We start from the raw sequence: 19,007 nt of genomic DNA on the forward strand, positions 1-19,007 counted from the left end.
TTTCCTAGGCTTTCCCAACTCATATGTTATTAAGCTGTCAGAATGAAAACAACATTTTATTACTAATGAAAAATAAAACATCTACATATGGATTGCTTTCATTTTCTGAATCCTTAAGTGGTACTAATACACCTTAATAGTGTTTTGTTACAGCCTTTCACTGTGGTCAGAAGAAATTCTCCTTTAATGCAATTTTTTAAACTAGCATTGATAACTTTCTTTTTTTTTTTAACCCACATAAAATTCTCATGTATCTTTACAAATTGATACCCACCTGCCAACAGTTACAACTATTTTGCCAGAATGTTTAGCAGGTGCCACTATTATAAGCCTAGAAATAATGAAGAATATAGGAAGAAACTGCCTCTCTGATTCCAAAAAGGGGCGAGGACATCAGCATATCAGCTTTTTCTAGCCACAGCCTCAGGCGTGTGGTTGTCCAGAGGCGCATGCTTAACGCCGAAGGTATTTGCGCCTGCAATCCAAGAGGCAGTTTCCTACTGAATTCTATCCAAGCCTCCCCCCTCTTCACCGTCCACCCCAAATCGGAGATGGCTAAGGTTTGGCCGAGAGATGAGGCTCGTTAGGAAGATCTCCACCGACAGGTTGAAAACCGCGGGAGGCAGCACGAGGAAGGAGCGGAGGTTTCTTTCCAGCCGGATTCGGCCAGGCTCCGGACTCCCACTGCTCGCCTGGAGTCACACGTGCGGAGGGACCGCAGGGAGGGAGGGCGCTTTCCTTAGGAGGGAAATGAGGTCTAATCCTGTTCCTCCAGCTCACTCTGGAGTCCTGTTACTCACTTAGGCACTTTTAAAATTGACACCAAGAAAAAAAAAAATTTAAAAAGTACTGCACATATTTCACACTTCCCAGGCTTTCATCAGCCTTGGGAAGATCATAAAGACCAAGAGGGAGACAGCCAAGGCGATCTGTCAAGAAAATAGTGCTCCCCATGGACACAACTGACTTTTATTTGTCACCCTTTGATAGAACTGCTATTGAACTAAATCTAGTTTAAATTTGTTATTCCTGTATGATCTTTAAGGTAAAAGCCTGTCTTACGGTGCTTCTGCGGCACGATGATATCGCTTCATCATATCGGATCTGACATTTGACTTCCAGAGGCACACGGTCCTCTCCCAGCTGGAGCCAGCAGCGCCGAGCGTTCGCGCTGGCGTGGGAAGGGCTGCCTGTAACCCCCAAGAACGACTCCGGACACAAGTTAAGGAAAATTGGCTGTTGATGAGATTCAGAGAGACACGACTAACAGTACGGCCGGAGCCAAAAGCAAGGCGAAAGGATTTTTTTTGCTTTTGAGTTTGTATCGCAATGGGTGATGAAACAGAAAATCTGTCCCTCTCCAAAGAACAAACAGGGCTTTGACCCCACAGCAACTTGAAACAAGTCACAGGCTTCAGTTCAGCACAAGCCTCAAGATGACATCTACATTTACACAGAAGCCAAAAAAAAAAAACCACAAAACCAAAAAACCCAAAAAAACCCAAAAGGAGAAAATTCAGTTCAGTGGATAATACTAGAAGATGGGAAGCTCAAAATCCAAACTCTATTTTTATTATACCTTTTCGTTTGGAAAAGTAATTTCGAGTTTTTCCAATCATCTTCAAATCTAAAAAATAATGTAAAAATAGTAATAAAAAGCTACTCTGGCTACAAAAAGTGATCCCACGCCCTGGGTGAATGAAGAGACAAGGGGTACCAGCACACAGCCTCCTTTGGAAAAGCTACGCAAATCCATGCACCCTGTCCCAGACCCTCCCATTAAGAAAACAGGCAACAGAATGCCAACCACAAAAACATGTACCAATTAAGACAGCTTCCAACTCTAAGTGCAAGCAAGACAAAATTACAAGAAAGGAAAAAAAAAATGCTACTACCTTGTTCCTTTCTGTTAACCATGGTCCACCACCTTGAACAGCCTTATTTCGTGCAGAAGGTTACAAGTAAAGAACCTGCTGCAAATTGACCAAGTTTATGAGTTGGTGGTTGTTTTTTTTTTAAATGGTCAGAGTTGAATTTTTTTTTTTAATATTTATACTACATGGTGGACAATATATGTTTGGATTTCAAGAAAGCAATCGATACAGCACCATCTAATAGGCAAAAGGAAAGGTGAGCGCATCTTGACTTGGACTAAAGTAGCACTAAGGGAATTAAAAAATACCTAACCACAAATACACTGCTTGAAGATGTGAAGGTAATAAAGTGCCTGTACAGGAAAAAGAGAAGAATGAGAAACACCAGAAAGCAGAGAGGAACAAAATTAAAATGGCACAAGCCACCAAAGACTGCGCAAGGGGAAAAAGGGCACGGAGAGTAACAAGTAAATCCTAACAGGAGTGGGAGAGGCAGCAACCGACAAACAGCACAAACTAAACAGAACAGATAAACCTGAGCACTGAAATTGTGTGCAAGAAACGCCAAACCAGCCTGTTTTGAAGCGCTGCCATATCTGTGCCATATCTTTAGTTTTGCAAACAATTTGCTAGAACATTGCTGAGTATCTGCTGAAGTGCACAGCTCAGTACCAGTCTTCCCAGTAAAAAAAAACCCAAACAAAACCAACAGTAATAAAAGTCCCAGTAGTAATGAAAGAAGATTATACTTAGAAGTTACTCTTTCCCTGATTTTCTAATCTAAGTGTCAAAATGGAAAGGAGGGAAGGGAGGAGGGCTGCTAACTAACTGCGCTGGCGAAACCTGCTAGCTTTTGGCTAGCAGCAAGCTCGGGAGATTTCCTAAGACTGAACCAAACTGCAGCTTCAGCACTAGACTGGACTGCTTTGCCTTAGGATGGAACCCATATATATCCCTTCTTTAGAGACCGTGATAACAACAGGTTCAGGTCAGAGCACTTCAGTATGAGAAAACCACCGGTAAACTGGGATAACCAGGGCGGGAAGGAGCTTGCATGGAAGATGAAAGGAATTACCTCTATGAGAAGAACTGAAGTTTGGGGAAATAACGTGTGACAAATTTGATACCAAGAATAATCAACTTCAGAGGAAAGTGAATGGCTCCAAGTGGCTGGAGGATGTATAGCTCAGAACACTCGCCTGGAATCCCTTCAAGGAAATAGAGGCTCAGCGTAGGAAGAGAAGACATCAGTTTAGCAAGAGGACTTCTGCTGGCTGTGATGTTTTTTGAAGCACTCTGGCAACTGATGAAAGTTTTTGTAAAAAACAGCGGCTTGAGGCACTGCAGCTAGAGGAAATGGTCGTGACTGATCAAATTTTAGTCATGTTGAATGTTCCTGGGTAACAGTAAAAATCACTGCAAGGTACATTTAACAGCTGGAACTCATGTACCTGAATGTCTAACGTAATAAAGAGCAACAAAGAATTTAGGATTAGAAATTCAGACTGACCTAGGCTTTTGGTCCTGGGGGGGGGTGGGGTGGGGTGGGGTGGGTGTTGTGTTTATTTTTATGTAAGAAGCAAAAAATAACAGTTGGACAGAATAATGCTGTTCCAGAGCCACCTTAGCACTGACTGGTATGAAAGTATGCATCGCTGTGTCAGTGGAATGGAATCGGTAAGATACGGGAGCAAACCTAAGTAATACGGCAGCATACAGAAACCACCTGTTATCAAAACTACATTTGTTGGATTCCCGTTATGGCAGAAGTACAAAGTGTAAAAAGATATTTACTATACATAACAGGAACGTCACGTGGTTTAGAGACATAAGGCACAATATGTTCTCTGATGGAAAGTCACACTTTTTAAAGAAGTTCTTACTGCAGAGAACCCCTCTAGTACTCAAATCTCTATAAATTATTAAATACTATGAACAGGTTATAAAGGTAAGAGTAAAAGACAAGTCTACCTCTTTGGAATCATAGTTTTACAATTAAGGCCAGAAGGGACCAGTCTATCACCTATAAGGAGACCCCAAACATTAGATGGCCTCCCACAATCCTGATGTAAACTCCCTGTTCTACCTACTTCATCCAATGGGATGAATGAACCATCCTCCCCTTCAAAACGCAAAAAAAATTTAAAATATTTAAATCCCCTAATCGGAAGTGTCTGCCTTTTCCACATAACTCTTTATGAATTTTACCATTTGTATCTAATGGACTTATAAACATAAGTGGAATAAATTCTGGGTTTTCACAACACATGTACAGATACCTTCTTAATGTCTATGGATACTTCACTGACTCTTTACTCCTAATCAGAAGCCTAATTTTTAAGCCAACTTCAGTGAACTCAATTATTGGCAATGCAACTTCAGGACTGTTCTGTTCTTGCTCTGCTACAAATCCCAGTATTAACAAGTGAGTAGTGTTGAAATCTAGGGGCTGATTCTCAACTGATGTTAACTCTGGTAAGCTCTGCAAATGAGTGGATCTGTTCCCTCATCTCATTAGTATTTATTTTCTCCAAACACGTGGAGAAAGAGGACTGTGCCTTAGAAAAGCTCGAAAGGATGAGCTGCAGAATAAATACTCTTAATGCCCAGTGAGTAGCTGTGTGCCAAGGGTTAAATGTTTAGCTAAACTGACAGGCAACTACCTCTGCAACAAACCGAACAAACGCATGCCTCAAATCCCAGTAACAGCTTCTAAACAAACTTTGCAATGCCATATGGTGTGCCATGAAGACACGCTGGCACAAGGAAACATACGGTGGAGATTTCAGACCATTTCATAAACTGCTTCAACTATATCTCATCAATAAAGCATCCAATGTGTGTACCCTTCTCGAGTAGTAGTTACACGTTTGTGCAATACACCCCCTTTCGCAGCAACACATCACATTTCTCCTTTGCCATTCTGAACCCAGTGTAGCTCCACCTAAACTCAGAATGCTCTACCCAACCTGCAGAAAGGGGACATGCTCCTGCTGCTACCTTCCACTCCAAAATTGTATCAAACCTTTTGAACAGAAGAAAAGCGTGAATGCATCACGGGAGAGTCTACGCTCTTATGTTCTTGAAAAGATCTGCTCACTTGCCACGATGCATAAATGAAATGGCTTGTACTGCGGTATAGGAAAGTCTGGTCAGTGAGTGGATATTCTGAGTTCCTGGCCCTGGTCAGCTCCTGAAGGATATTTTCACTACTGTCGCTACAGTCCTGTCAAATAGAGGTACCAGCAAGTTTATCAGCAGGCAGACTTTAAAAAAAAAATAATTTAAAAAAATCCGAAGTCAAACGTGCTTGCAGGAATGGAATATATGCTTAATACTCTTAATGGAATATACTGGGTGAGAAGTATTAATTAATAATTTACTTTCATTATCTCTTTGCCCTCCTTGAGCAATTTGACAGATAAACTTTGTAAGTAAAATGTATTTTTTAAATCTCAAATGATGTAAAATGTATCTCAGAAGGCTAAAATCAACCTCTTAATTACAGAGGTGGGTTATTTAAGCTACATATGCCATCTTGCCATAACATGGAAGACTTTAATTAGTTAAAGGAAAAGGGGTGGGGAGAGGAGGATAGGAAGGTGAATTGAGGCCAGTGACAGCAGCAAGTTAACGTCTAAAAGTGTATGTCCTAGAAAAAAAGGTGCTACCATTGCTACTGTGAGTGCAGTACCACCAGTGGTAACCGTGCTGGAAGAACTGAAGTACCCACGACCCACAGGTCTGTTCTGAACCACAGTGACACTGGATGACATCTAGACAAGTATTTCAGTACAAAGAAGCTAAAAAGTAACTCGAGGATTAAGTAAGAGCCTAAGGAAGTTCCTAACTTCTTCTGCAAAGCTGCCGGTGTTAAGAACCTGCTAATTTTTCTAAATTTCACAAAGAGTCTCTCTGCATACCAAAAAACTCCAGGAAGTTGTCTAATTGGTAACTACAACAGGAGAACAACAGTATGGAAAAATATGGTCAAGAAACTTCGGGGCAAAAAGGGAGCACAGGCTCTGCACTATGCAAGACTGGTCCACAGGCAACGTTTCTCACAGAAACACAGAATAAAAAGGCACGTAACACCCTATGACAGATGCTTTTTGAGAATCTAGCAAGATACCAGAGAAAGATTAGCATGTTATTGTAGGTCACCGCCAGATACCCTCTCCTGCCGTGAATGGCAAGCTATTCCATATATTAATGGTCCATATATTAATTCCATATATAATAATAGTCCAGCCAACTATCCAGCTGCCGGCTATTTTGAGATTTCCTAAGAAAAAGGTGCATTAGACTGTATCACTACACCACGCTAACTGCAAGGGGAGACAGCAGACAGCTTGAGGACGCTACTGTTGTAAACTTGGCGACAACTGCTGCTAAGGCTTCCAAACTGAGACACCACGAAGGAGAACCTGGAGCGGCGCAGAAGAACCAGTGACATTCCCTGCTTCAGGAACCGGAGGGCAACAGTGCAGTCGGCACCCTCCGCCTTTGGGCAGGGTGAGTAATTCCACGGAGTCCTGGACCATGGCTAACCTTCCTCAAAAATACAACTCTGAAACAAACCAAGAGGAGCTACACCAAAACCCTGGGCAGTCTGTAATCGCGCTGTCACATCACCGCCTGTCCTTTCTGTTTCTAAAACTCACCGAGAAGCAATACATGCATGAGTGGGGCGGGGGTGGGGTGGGGGTGGCATAAAAGAAAGAGAAGCAGCTTTGCATAGAAAACGGAACCCGGTTTCAATCCCTGCCGTTGTAAGTTACCATTAGGAGCAGGCCATTATTTAAGTTTACGAAGTAGCTGTGTTCCAAGTGTCACTAATAACACTGGTATTAAAGAGAATTAGGGGGCGGAAGATCTTCTGTTTTCAATCACAGAGAAGACAGAAATCCTTTTAATTATGACCATGCCAATCCACATCTTTCTAAAGCAGCTAATTACATGTCAGGAGGACACCCAGCCATTCAAAAAGAACTGCCACCACTTTTACTGCCATACTCTCATGCATTTATCCTACCCATCCCAATTACCCTGGCTGCAGTTAGAAAGGCTTTAGCCAAAGCGTGCTGGATGTTTTGATCAGCAGAATACACCCGCATCCATTTAACAGCGGAGAGAAGAGAGCGAATAAATGGCAGAGAGCGCCTTCTGCCAAGCCATCTGAGCGAGAGATGCACTGTACATACAGAAACATCAAAGGCCCATCACGCAGTTCACTCCAGTTCAGTGGATTTAGTTCACTCGTGCTTAAGCTGTTGGCCAGAGCACTCCACAGCTTACTGGAAGGAATGGGGAAGAGCACAACATTGCAGCGGTCAAACCAGTTAGTCGTCTTGATCAGCCCGATTAAGAGGGGCATTTGAAATACGTTTTGCAAATTTTAACCCCACACCCAACACGGCAAATCCCTTCCTATCTCCGAGACATAAGCTGTCAATATTATCACCTGGATACTACACTGATAAGCCACTGCAGGCATCACAGAGCACATCATGGTATCTTGAAAGAGGAAAATGTATTTGTTTACTTCTTCCAGCAAGCTTAAACTCAAGTATGATATGAATTTTCATAAAGAGGGCGCGACAAAAGAACCTTAAGAAAAGCAGAGCGCTGTTTGTATTGATTATTGTAATTGTGCCGATATCATCTTAGCTAGCACATTGCCTATGTTCAATGGGCACCGACGTGAAGCCAGGCACAAACAAACAGTTCTGGGCTATTTTTAAGTCACAAAACCTAAGGCCAAGGTTAATGATGAACAACTCTCTAGATGATTGCGTTTTCCTCCCCACATCTCTGTTACACTGCTGCCACTGAAATGACTTCCATCCGTAGTCGTTGGACAAAACCCAACATCCAAATGGCGTCACCTTACTGATAGTCCTCAAAACGACCAAGTTCGCTTTTCCAGTTCGAACACATTTCTCACAAAAGAGAAGAATCATTTTCTGTGTATTTTATATTCAAATCTATAGCTGCCATCTCTAGACTGCCTCTTTCTTTCATTAATGTGCAACATCTTTAGTCGGAGGGTTTAAACCCCGTAAATTAGACAACAGTAACAGACGCTGAAACGGAGGTTTAGGGCTATACATCTCAACTTGCCAAATGCCTGTTGGCCAATAACTGATTCAATATCCTGAGTAAACACCCCAGCTGCAAAAAAGCCCAAGGGGGAATGCTTGATTCTGAAATGTCTCTGCAACTCTTCTTGGGAACCGCAAGGTACTTTTTGGTCAGGCCCCCAGCCTGCCCTTCCAAGAAATCACAGTGAAAATGCCCGACTCCGCAACATTCCATTAAATTAGCTGGGATCACGACACAACCCTGACTACTGCTACTAACACACACACAAAATCCTCAGCTGTCTAATGAACACGTTAGGTCACTGACACGTAACACAGTCTTCAAGACCAATCCTGCCAACAAAGATTCCTGCCAAATGATAAAAGCTACACCAAACTCAAGATTATTGCCTACAAGCTTAAGACTTTGATCAAAATAATATTATCAAGTTAAGTAACTTCAAAGAGTGCAAGAGCTACTTGGGTGGGAAGCCTTGTCTAAAATAAGAGCAAAGTTTATTTTGACAAAAAATCCCTAGAATTTGCTGGTAATTATCCAACGAACTGGAAAGAAGCTGATGAATGCTGGGGAACAAGGGCTGTACAACGATGTAGCTGGGGTCGGAGGAGCAACACAAACCATCTGCCAAGATAATTATTAACTAAAATGAACAGAATTCCAGGGGTAAAGGAAGGGGGGGGGGAAATCTTTTCCTACTAAACATTCACAGCTCTCAGTACTATGGGCAACATCTCACAGAATCTTAGTAATGGGCAGAGCGAGGTGTGAATCCAGCTTTGCATTCCAGTTAAGATTACACACAGGGAAACAACATCCTGCATCAAGTGCTTTAGGGGCAGCGATGTTGAGTTTTGGTAACTCTTACACCAACTTTGCTGGTATTATCTACATGAAAAGTAACACCTGTTCCCTTATGAAACCCTGTGACAACTACCACATGTCTTGGTGACTCAACTACTCCAGGGGATGCCCAGCACAATGCTTTCACTACTTTGCAAGCAGCATCTCACTGTGAAGAGAAATTTTTATACCGCACAGGGGAACTCAAAATCTTGCTGAGCTCATCTCCATGTTCTTATGCTCCTTCAAGGCAGAAATCAACACTTGGGAGTCTAAGTGACCCCACACCAGTCTGTATCAGCCAACACCATCGCAATTCCTCTTCAAAGTAACATCCAAACCAGACCTCGAGTTTGCCCAGCGAAGTATGTTTTTTTTTCTAGCAGTGGGCAACAGGAAACATTTAAGGAAAGAAAAGGAGGCTCCAAGTGAGTATAATGTGATTCTTCCCAGTCATACCCCTTCAGCTTCTGATCATCACCGATTAATGATGTACTGAACCAAAAATTTCTACCTTATAACTACGGTTTTTCCTGTTCACACGTTCAGCTATGTGAAAGTTTTCACCTGCACTCACAGCAGCAAGACAACTATAAACCCTCACACACAAAGGCAAAAACCGATCTACAGCACAAACATTACGAAAACATGGAAAAGTTAACCAGTCTGATGTTAGGCAATGAGCTAAACAGAATAATTCAAATATCCCTGAAGAATTGTGTAAACAGAGCAAATAATTAATGAAATTTATTACTTATGGCTTGATTGGAGCCTGGAGCCAGACCCTGCAAATAAAGCTCCCCTCTATTAGCAGAACAGGAAAGGTAACTTTTTATGAAGAGCAGAACAGAAAAAAAAAACCAAAACCCAAACAAAAAACCAGCAACAGATTAAAGAGAATTTCTTTAAACAAGTCAACAGGAAGATCAGAACTAGGAAACACTTTGACCTGAGCAGGTTTGTATAGTCCTAGAATGATTTAGGTCAGAAAGGGCCTCAGAAGGCCTCTAACCCAACCTTGTTGAGTCGAGTTTTGAATATCCCCAAGGATGGGATTTCCACTGCCTCGCTGGGTCACTGCTCTATCACTCGGAGTAAGAAAATACTTCTCTCTATATTCATCTGGGATTTTCCTTAATGCAACTTTAGCCCACTGCCCCTCACCTTTTTGCTATGGACCTCTGAGAAGAACCTGGCTCAGTCTCCTCTAACCACCCCCCCCCTCCCCAAGGCAGCTGAAGAACATAATACAGGGTGCCCCGCAAGCCAGCCTGAGCAAACCCAGCTCTCGCAATCTCCCACCACATGACATGTGCTCCAGCCCTCTCATCTCAGCAGCCCTATGATGGACTCATCCCTGCCCTGCCCGGCACTCAGTACTCCAGACACAGTCCCACAAGTGACAAATGGAGGGGACCGACCACTTCCCTTGACCTCCTGAAGGTTCTTCTTAATGGGATTCCTTAATTACTGCAAGGGTGCCCTGCTGACTCACAACCAACTTGGTCACATCCAACAGACGAGTAATGGGATTACACTATTAATGCGTATGGTTATTATAGAGCATTTAGAACATGTCTTTGTGATGCCAGGGCATCAACATCTAGAACATGTCTGATCACCGCTATGTTGACTTATTTTTATCAACTCAATGCTTTTGCAAACGTCTGGGACCTCATACTTCAGGGAAAAGGTGGGGGAATTAAAACAAGCAAACAAACAAACAAACAAAAACCCCCCAAAACATCCCCAAAAAAGAAGTGGAGGTAGAAACTGTTGTTTTAAGAAGACTGTAAGAGACAACAACTCAAGTATAAGGACTTTATGAGCGACACAGTAACAGCCAGAACTCACTCTACAATAAAAGCAATCTGTGCTCACCACAGAAAAGGAGCATCTTAAATAATTTCTTTTCTATTCACAGAAAAAGGTAGATCCAGTCTAACACCAGATCGACTTCAAGGGAACCCACATGAGAACAAATTGCAGTAATTCCAATTGGCTACAACAAATTGCAACTGAATTGCAATGCTACAAGAATGAGGCTTAATTTTCAAGAAAATCCAGAGACAGAAAGACAAAGACGACTACCGTATTGTGGAAAACCCCCTAGAACAAAGGCTAAATTCCAGAACGCGCTCTCTGATTCTTTCACTTACTGCAGATTATGTATGCTTCTCCCGACAACCATCACATCAGCATCTGTCCCATTTTAGCCAATTTGTGCCAAACCAAAGAGTTACTAGCCAACTGCAAATTGTTAATTTTGACCTTTCAGAATAAAGGAAGCAGCCATGAGCACCAAGTCTTACTTTTGCCTCGTACCTCTCAATGGTCAAAGAAAAGCCAAAATAGACAGCGGCAACCCAAACTCTGACACCACGGAACCGGAACCAAGTGTCTGATTCCCCAGTAAAGTAATTCGTTTTTTTTTCTCTAGTGAGAAGATGATGTGGGAAAACAGAAAACTGGCATTTACCAGGAAGCTACAGACAAGGAGGATCTGCCAACCTCCAGTCGATCAGAAGGGGTCTAACAGTTTAACCTTCAGAGAGAATACCATGATGAGACCAGCAGCTACCTGGCAGCGACAAATAGAATTAAGACCAGATTATTCTACATTAGATGTTACAGACATACAATTTTAGGGGTGTTACTTCGATCCTGCACCACGTGAACTGCAATCAGGATACAGAAGTTCCAGCACTATTTTTATTTTTCTCTATTGCTTTAAAAGGTAATGCTCAAAACAGTGACTTTTTTTTTTTAAGATGGCATAGCAAGCAATATTTCTTTTCAAATTGCAGCTGTCCAACAGTTTGAGTCTGTTCTTTTTAAAATGAAAGAGCCAGAACAAATGGTGGTGGCAAGCCCAATGTAAAGAGGTCATCGATTATTAAAATCTCCTTACTATAAATCGTGGATGTTGCTTGTCAGCTTGGGGTGTGACTGTGGAATGAATAAGTAGGTAAAGTTCCACTAAGGCTACAGTTTGCTCGATCATTCTCCTATGCAAAAACTGAAATAAAAGCTCTACCCATCCTTTCACTCCATAGTACCAAAACATTCATACACACATTAAGAAAAAAGCTGCAACGGTGCAATGGTCACTGATCCAATTCCTTTCTTTCCTGAGTTTGCCCTGATGCTACTTATGAATTTGCCTACTCAAGAAATGCAATAAAACAGAAAAAAAAAGACGGCTTCATTCTGCTCCAGTGATCTATATCTAAGGAAAGCACATAAATTTTCCAATGAAATCCATAAGTGAAAGACGAGGCCAAGCCCTACCTATATATCTTCAAAGTTACAGAGACAAAGAGATACCAGCTCTGTGCCCTCTGAAAGCACAAAATCTCCCCCACACTTACCTAAGCAACTTTCACAAGATTAACAGATGGAAACACCATCTAGTTAGCCTGTGCCTTGAAGGGTTCAGGCTGGCTAAAAGAGGAGCCACATTTTAGGAGTTCACAATGCTACCCGGTAGGTTAAGCGTGAGGAAGGGATGAGAACAAGAGAAGAAATCACAACTTCCCTTCACTTCCTCCACCTTAAAAGCGGAGGGCAGAAAAGGGAAACCCATCCTTCAGACTAAGCCATTTTCCTCTTTTTAAGCTATTCCCACATCAACTGGCAAAATAAAAATGGAATGTTGAGGAAACGCTATGCAGATTTTTATATATCCGTATACAAAAATTTACATAGGTTTTTAATTTTTGTTTTTAATGTAACACAGTCTTGCCTGTCTTTAACACTTCCCGTGCCGTTTCCATCAAAATGTTTCCTCTTACTGGCAGCAACATATCGTTTTATCAAGATGCCAGGAGATCATTTCCGCACGATACTAGCAGATGTAATTTTCTTAGATGCACACACAGTTCATCATTTAGATACTAGATGACAAGGTGATCGCAGGGTGACTCTGCAATGCAAGTTTGCTGTTTGGTATTTTGAATTCTCAAATGATAAAAAAAAGACTTATCAAATATAAATATCTTTAAGAAAAAAGTAACAAAAGTGCTACATATGATCAAGGAAAACAATTCCATTAGTTTCTGCTACTTAAAGTAGGTTTGCTTTACAAATATTACCACATCCATTATCAGTATGGCTTCCAATTATTAATTAAATTGCTCGTAGCAGTATAGCTTTCTCACATCTTAACAAGGACAGAGTAAAGAGAACACAAAATATTCACACCCCATTTCTCAGGTAAGAGATCCTCCTGCCTTTCAACAAACAAAAAAAGTTTAGGAGACTATGCTATGATGGTTATCTAGCAAAGGTCAGATGCAAAAGTTCTCCAATAACCTTTTAGGCTAGTTGGGACACAGGCATTAGTTACACAGATGTGTAAAAATCCACTCACCCATTTTATGACCTTAATAACCTTCCTGGAAATCATTGCTTTTGAAAGTGGCAAAGTGGGGAGGGGAGTTGTGTGGGGACAGAGAAGGCGAGAGGAAGAATAAAAGGTGGTATTGTTAATGACAGATCAATCGAGTCTAGACCTCTTCTGAGCAGGCACTGCTAGCCATGCCAAATAACGAATAGTGGTTTTGAGAAGTGGACTGTTGTCCATTAGACATTCAGCTCATTTTTCATATGATCCAGGGCTTGGCTTCAATCATGGTCCCAGAGGCAGAAGGCAGTACTTATCCACTAAGCCACGCAGCTCGTGAGAGTAGAGGATGTCTGTGTTGAATATATGAACATCAACCGAAATATGTGACTGTGTTTCCAATGGACATTCTCAGCACAGCACCCAAAGGTAGATCAAGTCACTGTATGACCAGTGAGGCACGGCTTATTGCAGCTGGAAATCATTTATTCCCATGCTGAAGTGGGGTTTCTAGTGTTCTTTTTACTCTCTGTTGATACTCCCGATCTGGTGTCCATCGACCCTGTGCCACTACCTCAGCTTGCATCCTTTCAGTCTCAGAGAAGGAAAAGCGTACAGACTATTTTTTTTTTTTTTAACACAATCTCTAAGGGTATCCCAAGATTTTAAGTGTAGCCTAAGACTTGTAATTGAGGGCTGTCTAAAATACCTGGAAGCACTTTGAATGCTAAGACAGAGCAGCAAGATTTTTCTAGCCACTGGGGCTGGGAGAGGGAGGTTGGTTGGTTGATTGATTATTTATTGGGAATTAATACTGAGAGAGTATATGCAAAGGCTGAGGGCACCATGCCATCTTCACAGAACAAGACCCTAACAGCTAACTGACGTACAAGAAACTGCAAAGTTATACTGTAAGAACACATATTAAGGACTGAGGAAAGTCTGCTAAGGTGCTACGTCTAAAACTAAGTTACTTCTTGCTTTGACCCTCCCCTTTCTTTGTATCAGTCGTCGTCTAGAGCCTCTGTCTTGATCTCGTTGGCTCCTTGCCGGGCCAATGCCAAGATGGTGTGGTTTACCGCTGCCATTTCCACGGCTAATGAAATGGGGTCTTGATGGTCACTATGGCTAGTGCTGTCATCCTGCGCATGTGGAAAGGAGAAGAGAGATGCATTGTTACTCCATAAGCAGAAAACCAGCAGATAAAACTAGTGTGTAAAGTAATGGGACTAGGGGCAGTGAACCGCACATTCATTACAAGGGTACAAAGCCAAAGGAATTTACAGACTTGATTTAGGACTGATTTCCCTCACTGTGCAGACAAAGGTAAGCAAGGCAAGGAGCGGTGGACCCAATTTTTGAGAGAAAAAAATTGAGGGGGGTTGCGGTATTTAAGGAAAATGCTAAAATACAAATATCAAATTGATATACAAGGTACGTCATGAAATCAACCTAATACAGGAATCATTACACACTGCACAAATTCATGCTACGCTTACATTTTGAATACACAGTTCTGGTCATCCCATTTCAAGAGGACACAACAGAACTAGGAAAGGTAGAGAGAACGACAGCCCAGGAGAAGAGCAGCATGGGGTGGCTTCCTTACAAGGGGTGGCTAAACAGGCTCAGGTTCTTCAGTTTGGAAAAGAAATGGCTGATGGTTGATATGGTAAATGTTTATTACAAATAATTAGTAAAGAGGGAACAACTGTTTGTGGCTTCTCATGATCTAATAAGCAAGGGCACTCACTGCTAATATTTTCCAAAGCAGCGATGGGAAGCACTGCTTCATTTATCACAGCTCAGCTGTAGGATTCACTCATTTTCAGATGAGACAAAAGTAAAAATGGCTTTCAAAGGCAGGGGTTAGCCAAGCTTAGGGAAAAATAAGTAATAGGAAGTACCAAAACTGGAAGCGGGTACACTGTCTGGCTCAGGAAGCCTCTCAAAATTACTGATTCCTAGAAGCTGGAAGCTACTGTAATAAAATCCTTCGATATACCCTTCAAAAGTACTTTTTCTTTAAATACTACAATCGAGCTCACTCAGAAATAGGATAAAAACCTAGACTAACCCTTGGTCTGAGCCAGTATCACGTGAAGACACTGAATTTACACACATATAGGAAAAAAGATGCCGAAAAACTTCCAGACTGCTAAGAAAAACAGTGCCATGTTTTTGGGGGACTGGAACACTATCATTCAAATACGCAGGTGTGATACTGCCAGGTTCTCCAGTCCACTGCATTATGCACCAGGTATTTCTATCTCCCAAAGAGCAAAGTCTCTCAGCTGTAAGAGAACCACGATGTTGACAGCTGTGATGGTCCACAAGCAAAACTAACACAGAGAAACTTTGCTGCTACAGGACTGCAGCAAACATTTTAAAACCAGCAAACAAGTGCTTCTACAGGTGCATCAAATGGCCATACAACAGCAGACCTACAGGTCTGACAATTCTAACATATGTTTTATAGTGAGTGGTGCATGTTTCCCAGGCTACATCAGAAAGAGGGCCTGGTTTTCAACAATAAGAAAGAGAACCAGCAATATCCAAACTCTAATTCTAGATGTCAAATGAATTCTTCTGGGACTCTGGGCAAAATCATAGTGTTTTCCCCTCTTTAAAAAGGGGTACTAATAATTTACCACCCCATGATCTCGCAATTTTTTCTGTTTATTGGGGTTTACAGAAAGGAAACGATAAACATTTATCAGTCTTCCAACAGCCTTTCAGTGATGAACACGTGAAATTTAAAATGGCTATTATGCATTTTTAAATTAAGATGAGGTAGCAAATGTTGAGGGGGACAGAAAAGCCAGGATTTGGTAGAATCCTGAGGTTATTTAAAGGAATGCATTCATTTACAACACATGTCAGACAAATACTGTGATGTGCACACGCTCTAAGGGCCTCTCAGTAATCTTTACCATGGTAAGAAACACAAATTCCTGACTTCATGAGTTTTAGGCACTTCATTAGTATTTGGATGAACTGTGTGTTTTAAAGTTTACTAGAGTTTAAGTGTCGCTGTGGAAAACAGAATTTATGGTTCTAACAGCTAAGGGATGTTAAATGGTCATCAGGGTACCCTGCCACTTAATCTGCTTCACTGCTAATGCCTAATTACACTGTATAGAGCAGCCCAGCTAGATTACTGAGAAATGCCATTTTTCAGGACTCCAAACAAAGATCTCTAAATGGTAATAACCAATTTATTTCTCTTTTCAAAGTATTTTGGATAACACAGAAAAACCCCATAGTTTGGGAGTCTAAGTAACACTTCATCTCAGTATTCAGGTCCTGTATCTGACTGACAAGGAATTATTTGTGCTCGGCAGCAGTTTCAAAATATTTTGTAACAGTCACAGAGCAGCCTCACATCAAGTAGAGCTAGCAAAGTTGGTTCCACCAAATCTGCTGGTGATGATCTATAAAAACGGCCTTAATACCCATCAGAAGCAGAGCGGCTGGGCATGCCTCTGCCAGCTATCTGTCATACTGGGCCACAGCCAAGTATGCTGGGGACTCACTCCAGGCCACTCAGTTGTTATTACACTCCAGCAGCAGCCTTTCCAGAGGGACACCTACCTACTTCTCCCAAATGAGTCAATTAAAAGCGGTCTGCCCACCCCAGCTGTTGGGTGCAGCACAGAACACAGCTCCTATCAAATAACTGTTCAAGTCCACTGGTGCCAAAGCACACACAGCCCTGGGGGGTTTGGCCAACACTGACATCTGAAGGAAAATTGGGAAGGGGATGCAATACCTGTCAGGAAGGTGTGTGAAGGAAGGGTCACCAACTTTAGGGTAGGTGAGGGCTCAGAGTGCGGGAAGGGGTATTCTTTTGCTAGAGAATTTAAAAAAGAAGTTGCTGTCAAGGGTTAAAAATAACCAAGAAAAATAGAGAATAGGCAAGAGTTAAAATGCAAAAAGAAAAAAAAAAAAGACAGATAATATGTAAACAATCCAAATAGTGGCACATCGTTGCAGAACAATATGGAACAGGTACAGGGCCAAATAAGTGTCAAACTTTATTTACCAAATCCTTTCCCCCCACCCTTCACCCTTTGTCTGTCAGTGTCTTAGGGACCAATCCTGAGACGCTCCTGAAAGGTACTCCCACAGCAAAGAGAGGGAGCTCAGCACCTTATTGGAGGGCGCTCAGTATCTTGCTGGGCAAGGTTGACAAAAGGAATTATAAAGTGCACTGGGCAGGGGCTTACTGCTGTACTTGTCTGGATGCCAGACAAGCAACTCACAGTAGCTGCAGCACAGGCTGTAACAGAGACATTTCTTACAGAAAGAAATAATAGGTGCAAGAGGAACACACATGCCTAGTTTTGCAGGGAAGCATGTTGGTGCCTGACATATAGGAGCAACTGTTAAAAGACCTGTACATCCTTTCTTAAGGGTGGGTAACTAAGACGGAGCCAGGGGTAAGGAGAGTGTAAGTTATGCATGGTGCACTGGGTGAGTTAACACTCTCCTAACATTTTTCATACATTGCGTGTGGCGTGAATGGTGTAACTTGCTTGTTTGGAGCAGATCCTCCTGTCTTCTTCTACCTTCTCTGCTTCTCTGCCTCCCTCTGAACATCTTCCCTCCTCCTCCCCATTGCGTACTTGCCAAGTGTCCTGTTGTATAACAATAAATCCATGTGGGTGAATACTGGTTGCTCAACACATTCAAACAGGGGAGCTGTGCTCTTCTGCTTTCCCCATTTTACAATTACATAAAAGCAACACAAAAACAAGAGACATCTGATTTGCAAGAGGCCTCTTCACGTGTCGCGTGAACTCTCCCTTTTGGGCCACGCAGCTCAGCCACAGTGCTTACCTGCTCCGAGTAGTCATTGCCATCAACGTCGTCACTGTTGGAATGACCTCCCGGACTCTGTACATCTATTCCATGGCTCTCCAGGATTGCTGCTTCTTCGAAAAAAGCAAATGGATCCCTAATTTATCTGATGCATTAAAGTAATTAAAAGTAACTACTTTGTTTTCAAGAAGTTAGAATAACTGGAAGAACAGTTAGTTCTTAGCCTCTTCCTCTTCACTCTCCAGTATTTGGGAAGGTAGCACATGTACAGATACTGGTTTGCCTGAAATCCTTCCCTGCCAACTAACAGACTTGTTTGCGAGTAAGAATCCTTGTTTTCCAGCCAGTCCTATTAGAAATTAGCTTAATTTCTAATGCACTGGAGTGGCAAAGGCATTCCCTGTAGATCTTCCCACATACTTTGGACTGGCAGGACTTGAGGGGGGCAGGGAGTGTCTGAAAATAGATGGAGAAATTTTTTAAAGCACTTAAGGGATTTAAAAACACACGTATCTTCATCTTCCAGTAGGATCCATGCATCTAAAGCTCCCTTTTAGTTCTTTTAAATCTCTTTCCAGCCCTCCTCCCCAGACAATACAGATACAGCTATGGCTCCACCCACCTTGGACAGACTCTGCTTTGTTCCCCCCACCCCTTCAGCAGACAGATTTCCTTGTTAGAATTTACAATAGGTTAAATTTCAGTAACACGTTAAATGATGTAAAAAGAAATCTTTCTTATTCACAAAAAAACCCAAAAACAAACCAACAAAAACAAAAAACCAAAACAAAAAAAAACCCCACAAGAGCAGCAGATAGCACAACAGCATAACATTTGACCTTTGCAAAAATCCTGGCAATAGGCAGGTATGAACCTCTGTTGGTCTAAATATCACAAATATAATTCTGCATAGTGCCTAAGTAAGTGCATGAAACTTCACATGCACTGCAGAAGTTCGTTGAACCCTGGCCACTAATGCAAGTTTACTCTCATTAGAATGTCTTACATTGCTTATTTGC

At 42.0% G+C, this 19,007-nt stretch overlaps 1 protein-coding gene across 25 annotated transcripts in view; it reads right to left on the bottom strand.

Moving 5' to 3' along the window:
• Positions 1 to 3,430: 3,430 nt before the first annotated feature.
• HMBOX1 (homeobox containing 1) overlaps positions 3,431 to 19,007 on the bottom strand; it is a 119,880-nt gene continuing 104,303 nt past the window's right edge. For 7 of the 25 annotated variants that reach the window (XM_056342704.1, XM_056342705.1, XM_056342698.1 and 4 more), the window contains 3 exons: positions 18,007 to 18,101; positions 17,673 to 17,804; positions 3,431 to 14,306 (listed from right to left, as the gene is read on the bottom strand). In XM_056342704.1, the coding sequence (XP_056198679.1) occupies positions 14,169 to 14,306; positions 17,673 to 17,804; positions 18,007 to 18,101 (365 nt within the window). In that variant the 3' untranslated portion in view covers positions 3,431 to 14,168. Of the gene's footprint in view, positions 14,307 to 16,936; positions 17,018 to 17,672; positions 17,805 to 18,006; positions 18,102 to 19,007 lie in introns of all 25 variants that reach the window. The other 18 variants (XM_056342707.1, XM_056342714.1, XM_056342703.1 and 15 more) reach the window with 12 other exon arrangements.

This window comes from Falco biarmicus, chromosome 6, assembly GCF_023638135.1.
Source record: "Falco biarmicus isolate bFalBia1 chromosome 6, bFalBia1.pri, whole genome shotgun sequence".
Classification (NCBI taxonomy): domain Eukaryota; kingdom Metazoa; phylum Chordata; class Aves; order Falconiformes; family Falconidae; genus Falco; species Falco biarmicus.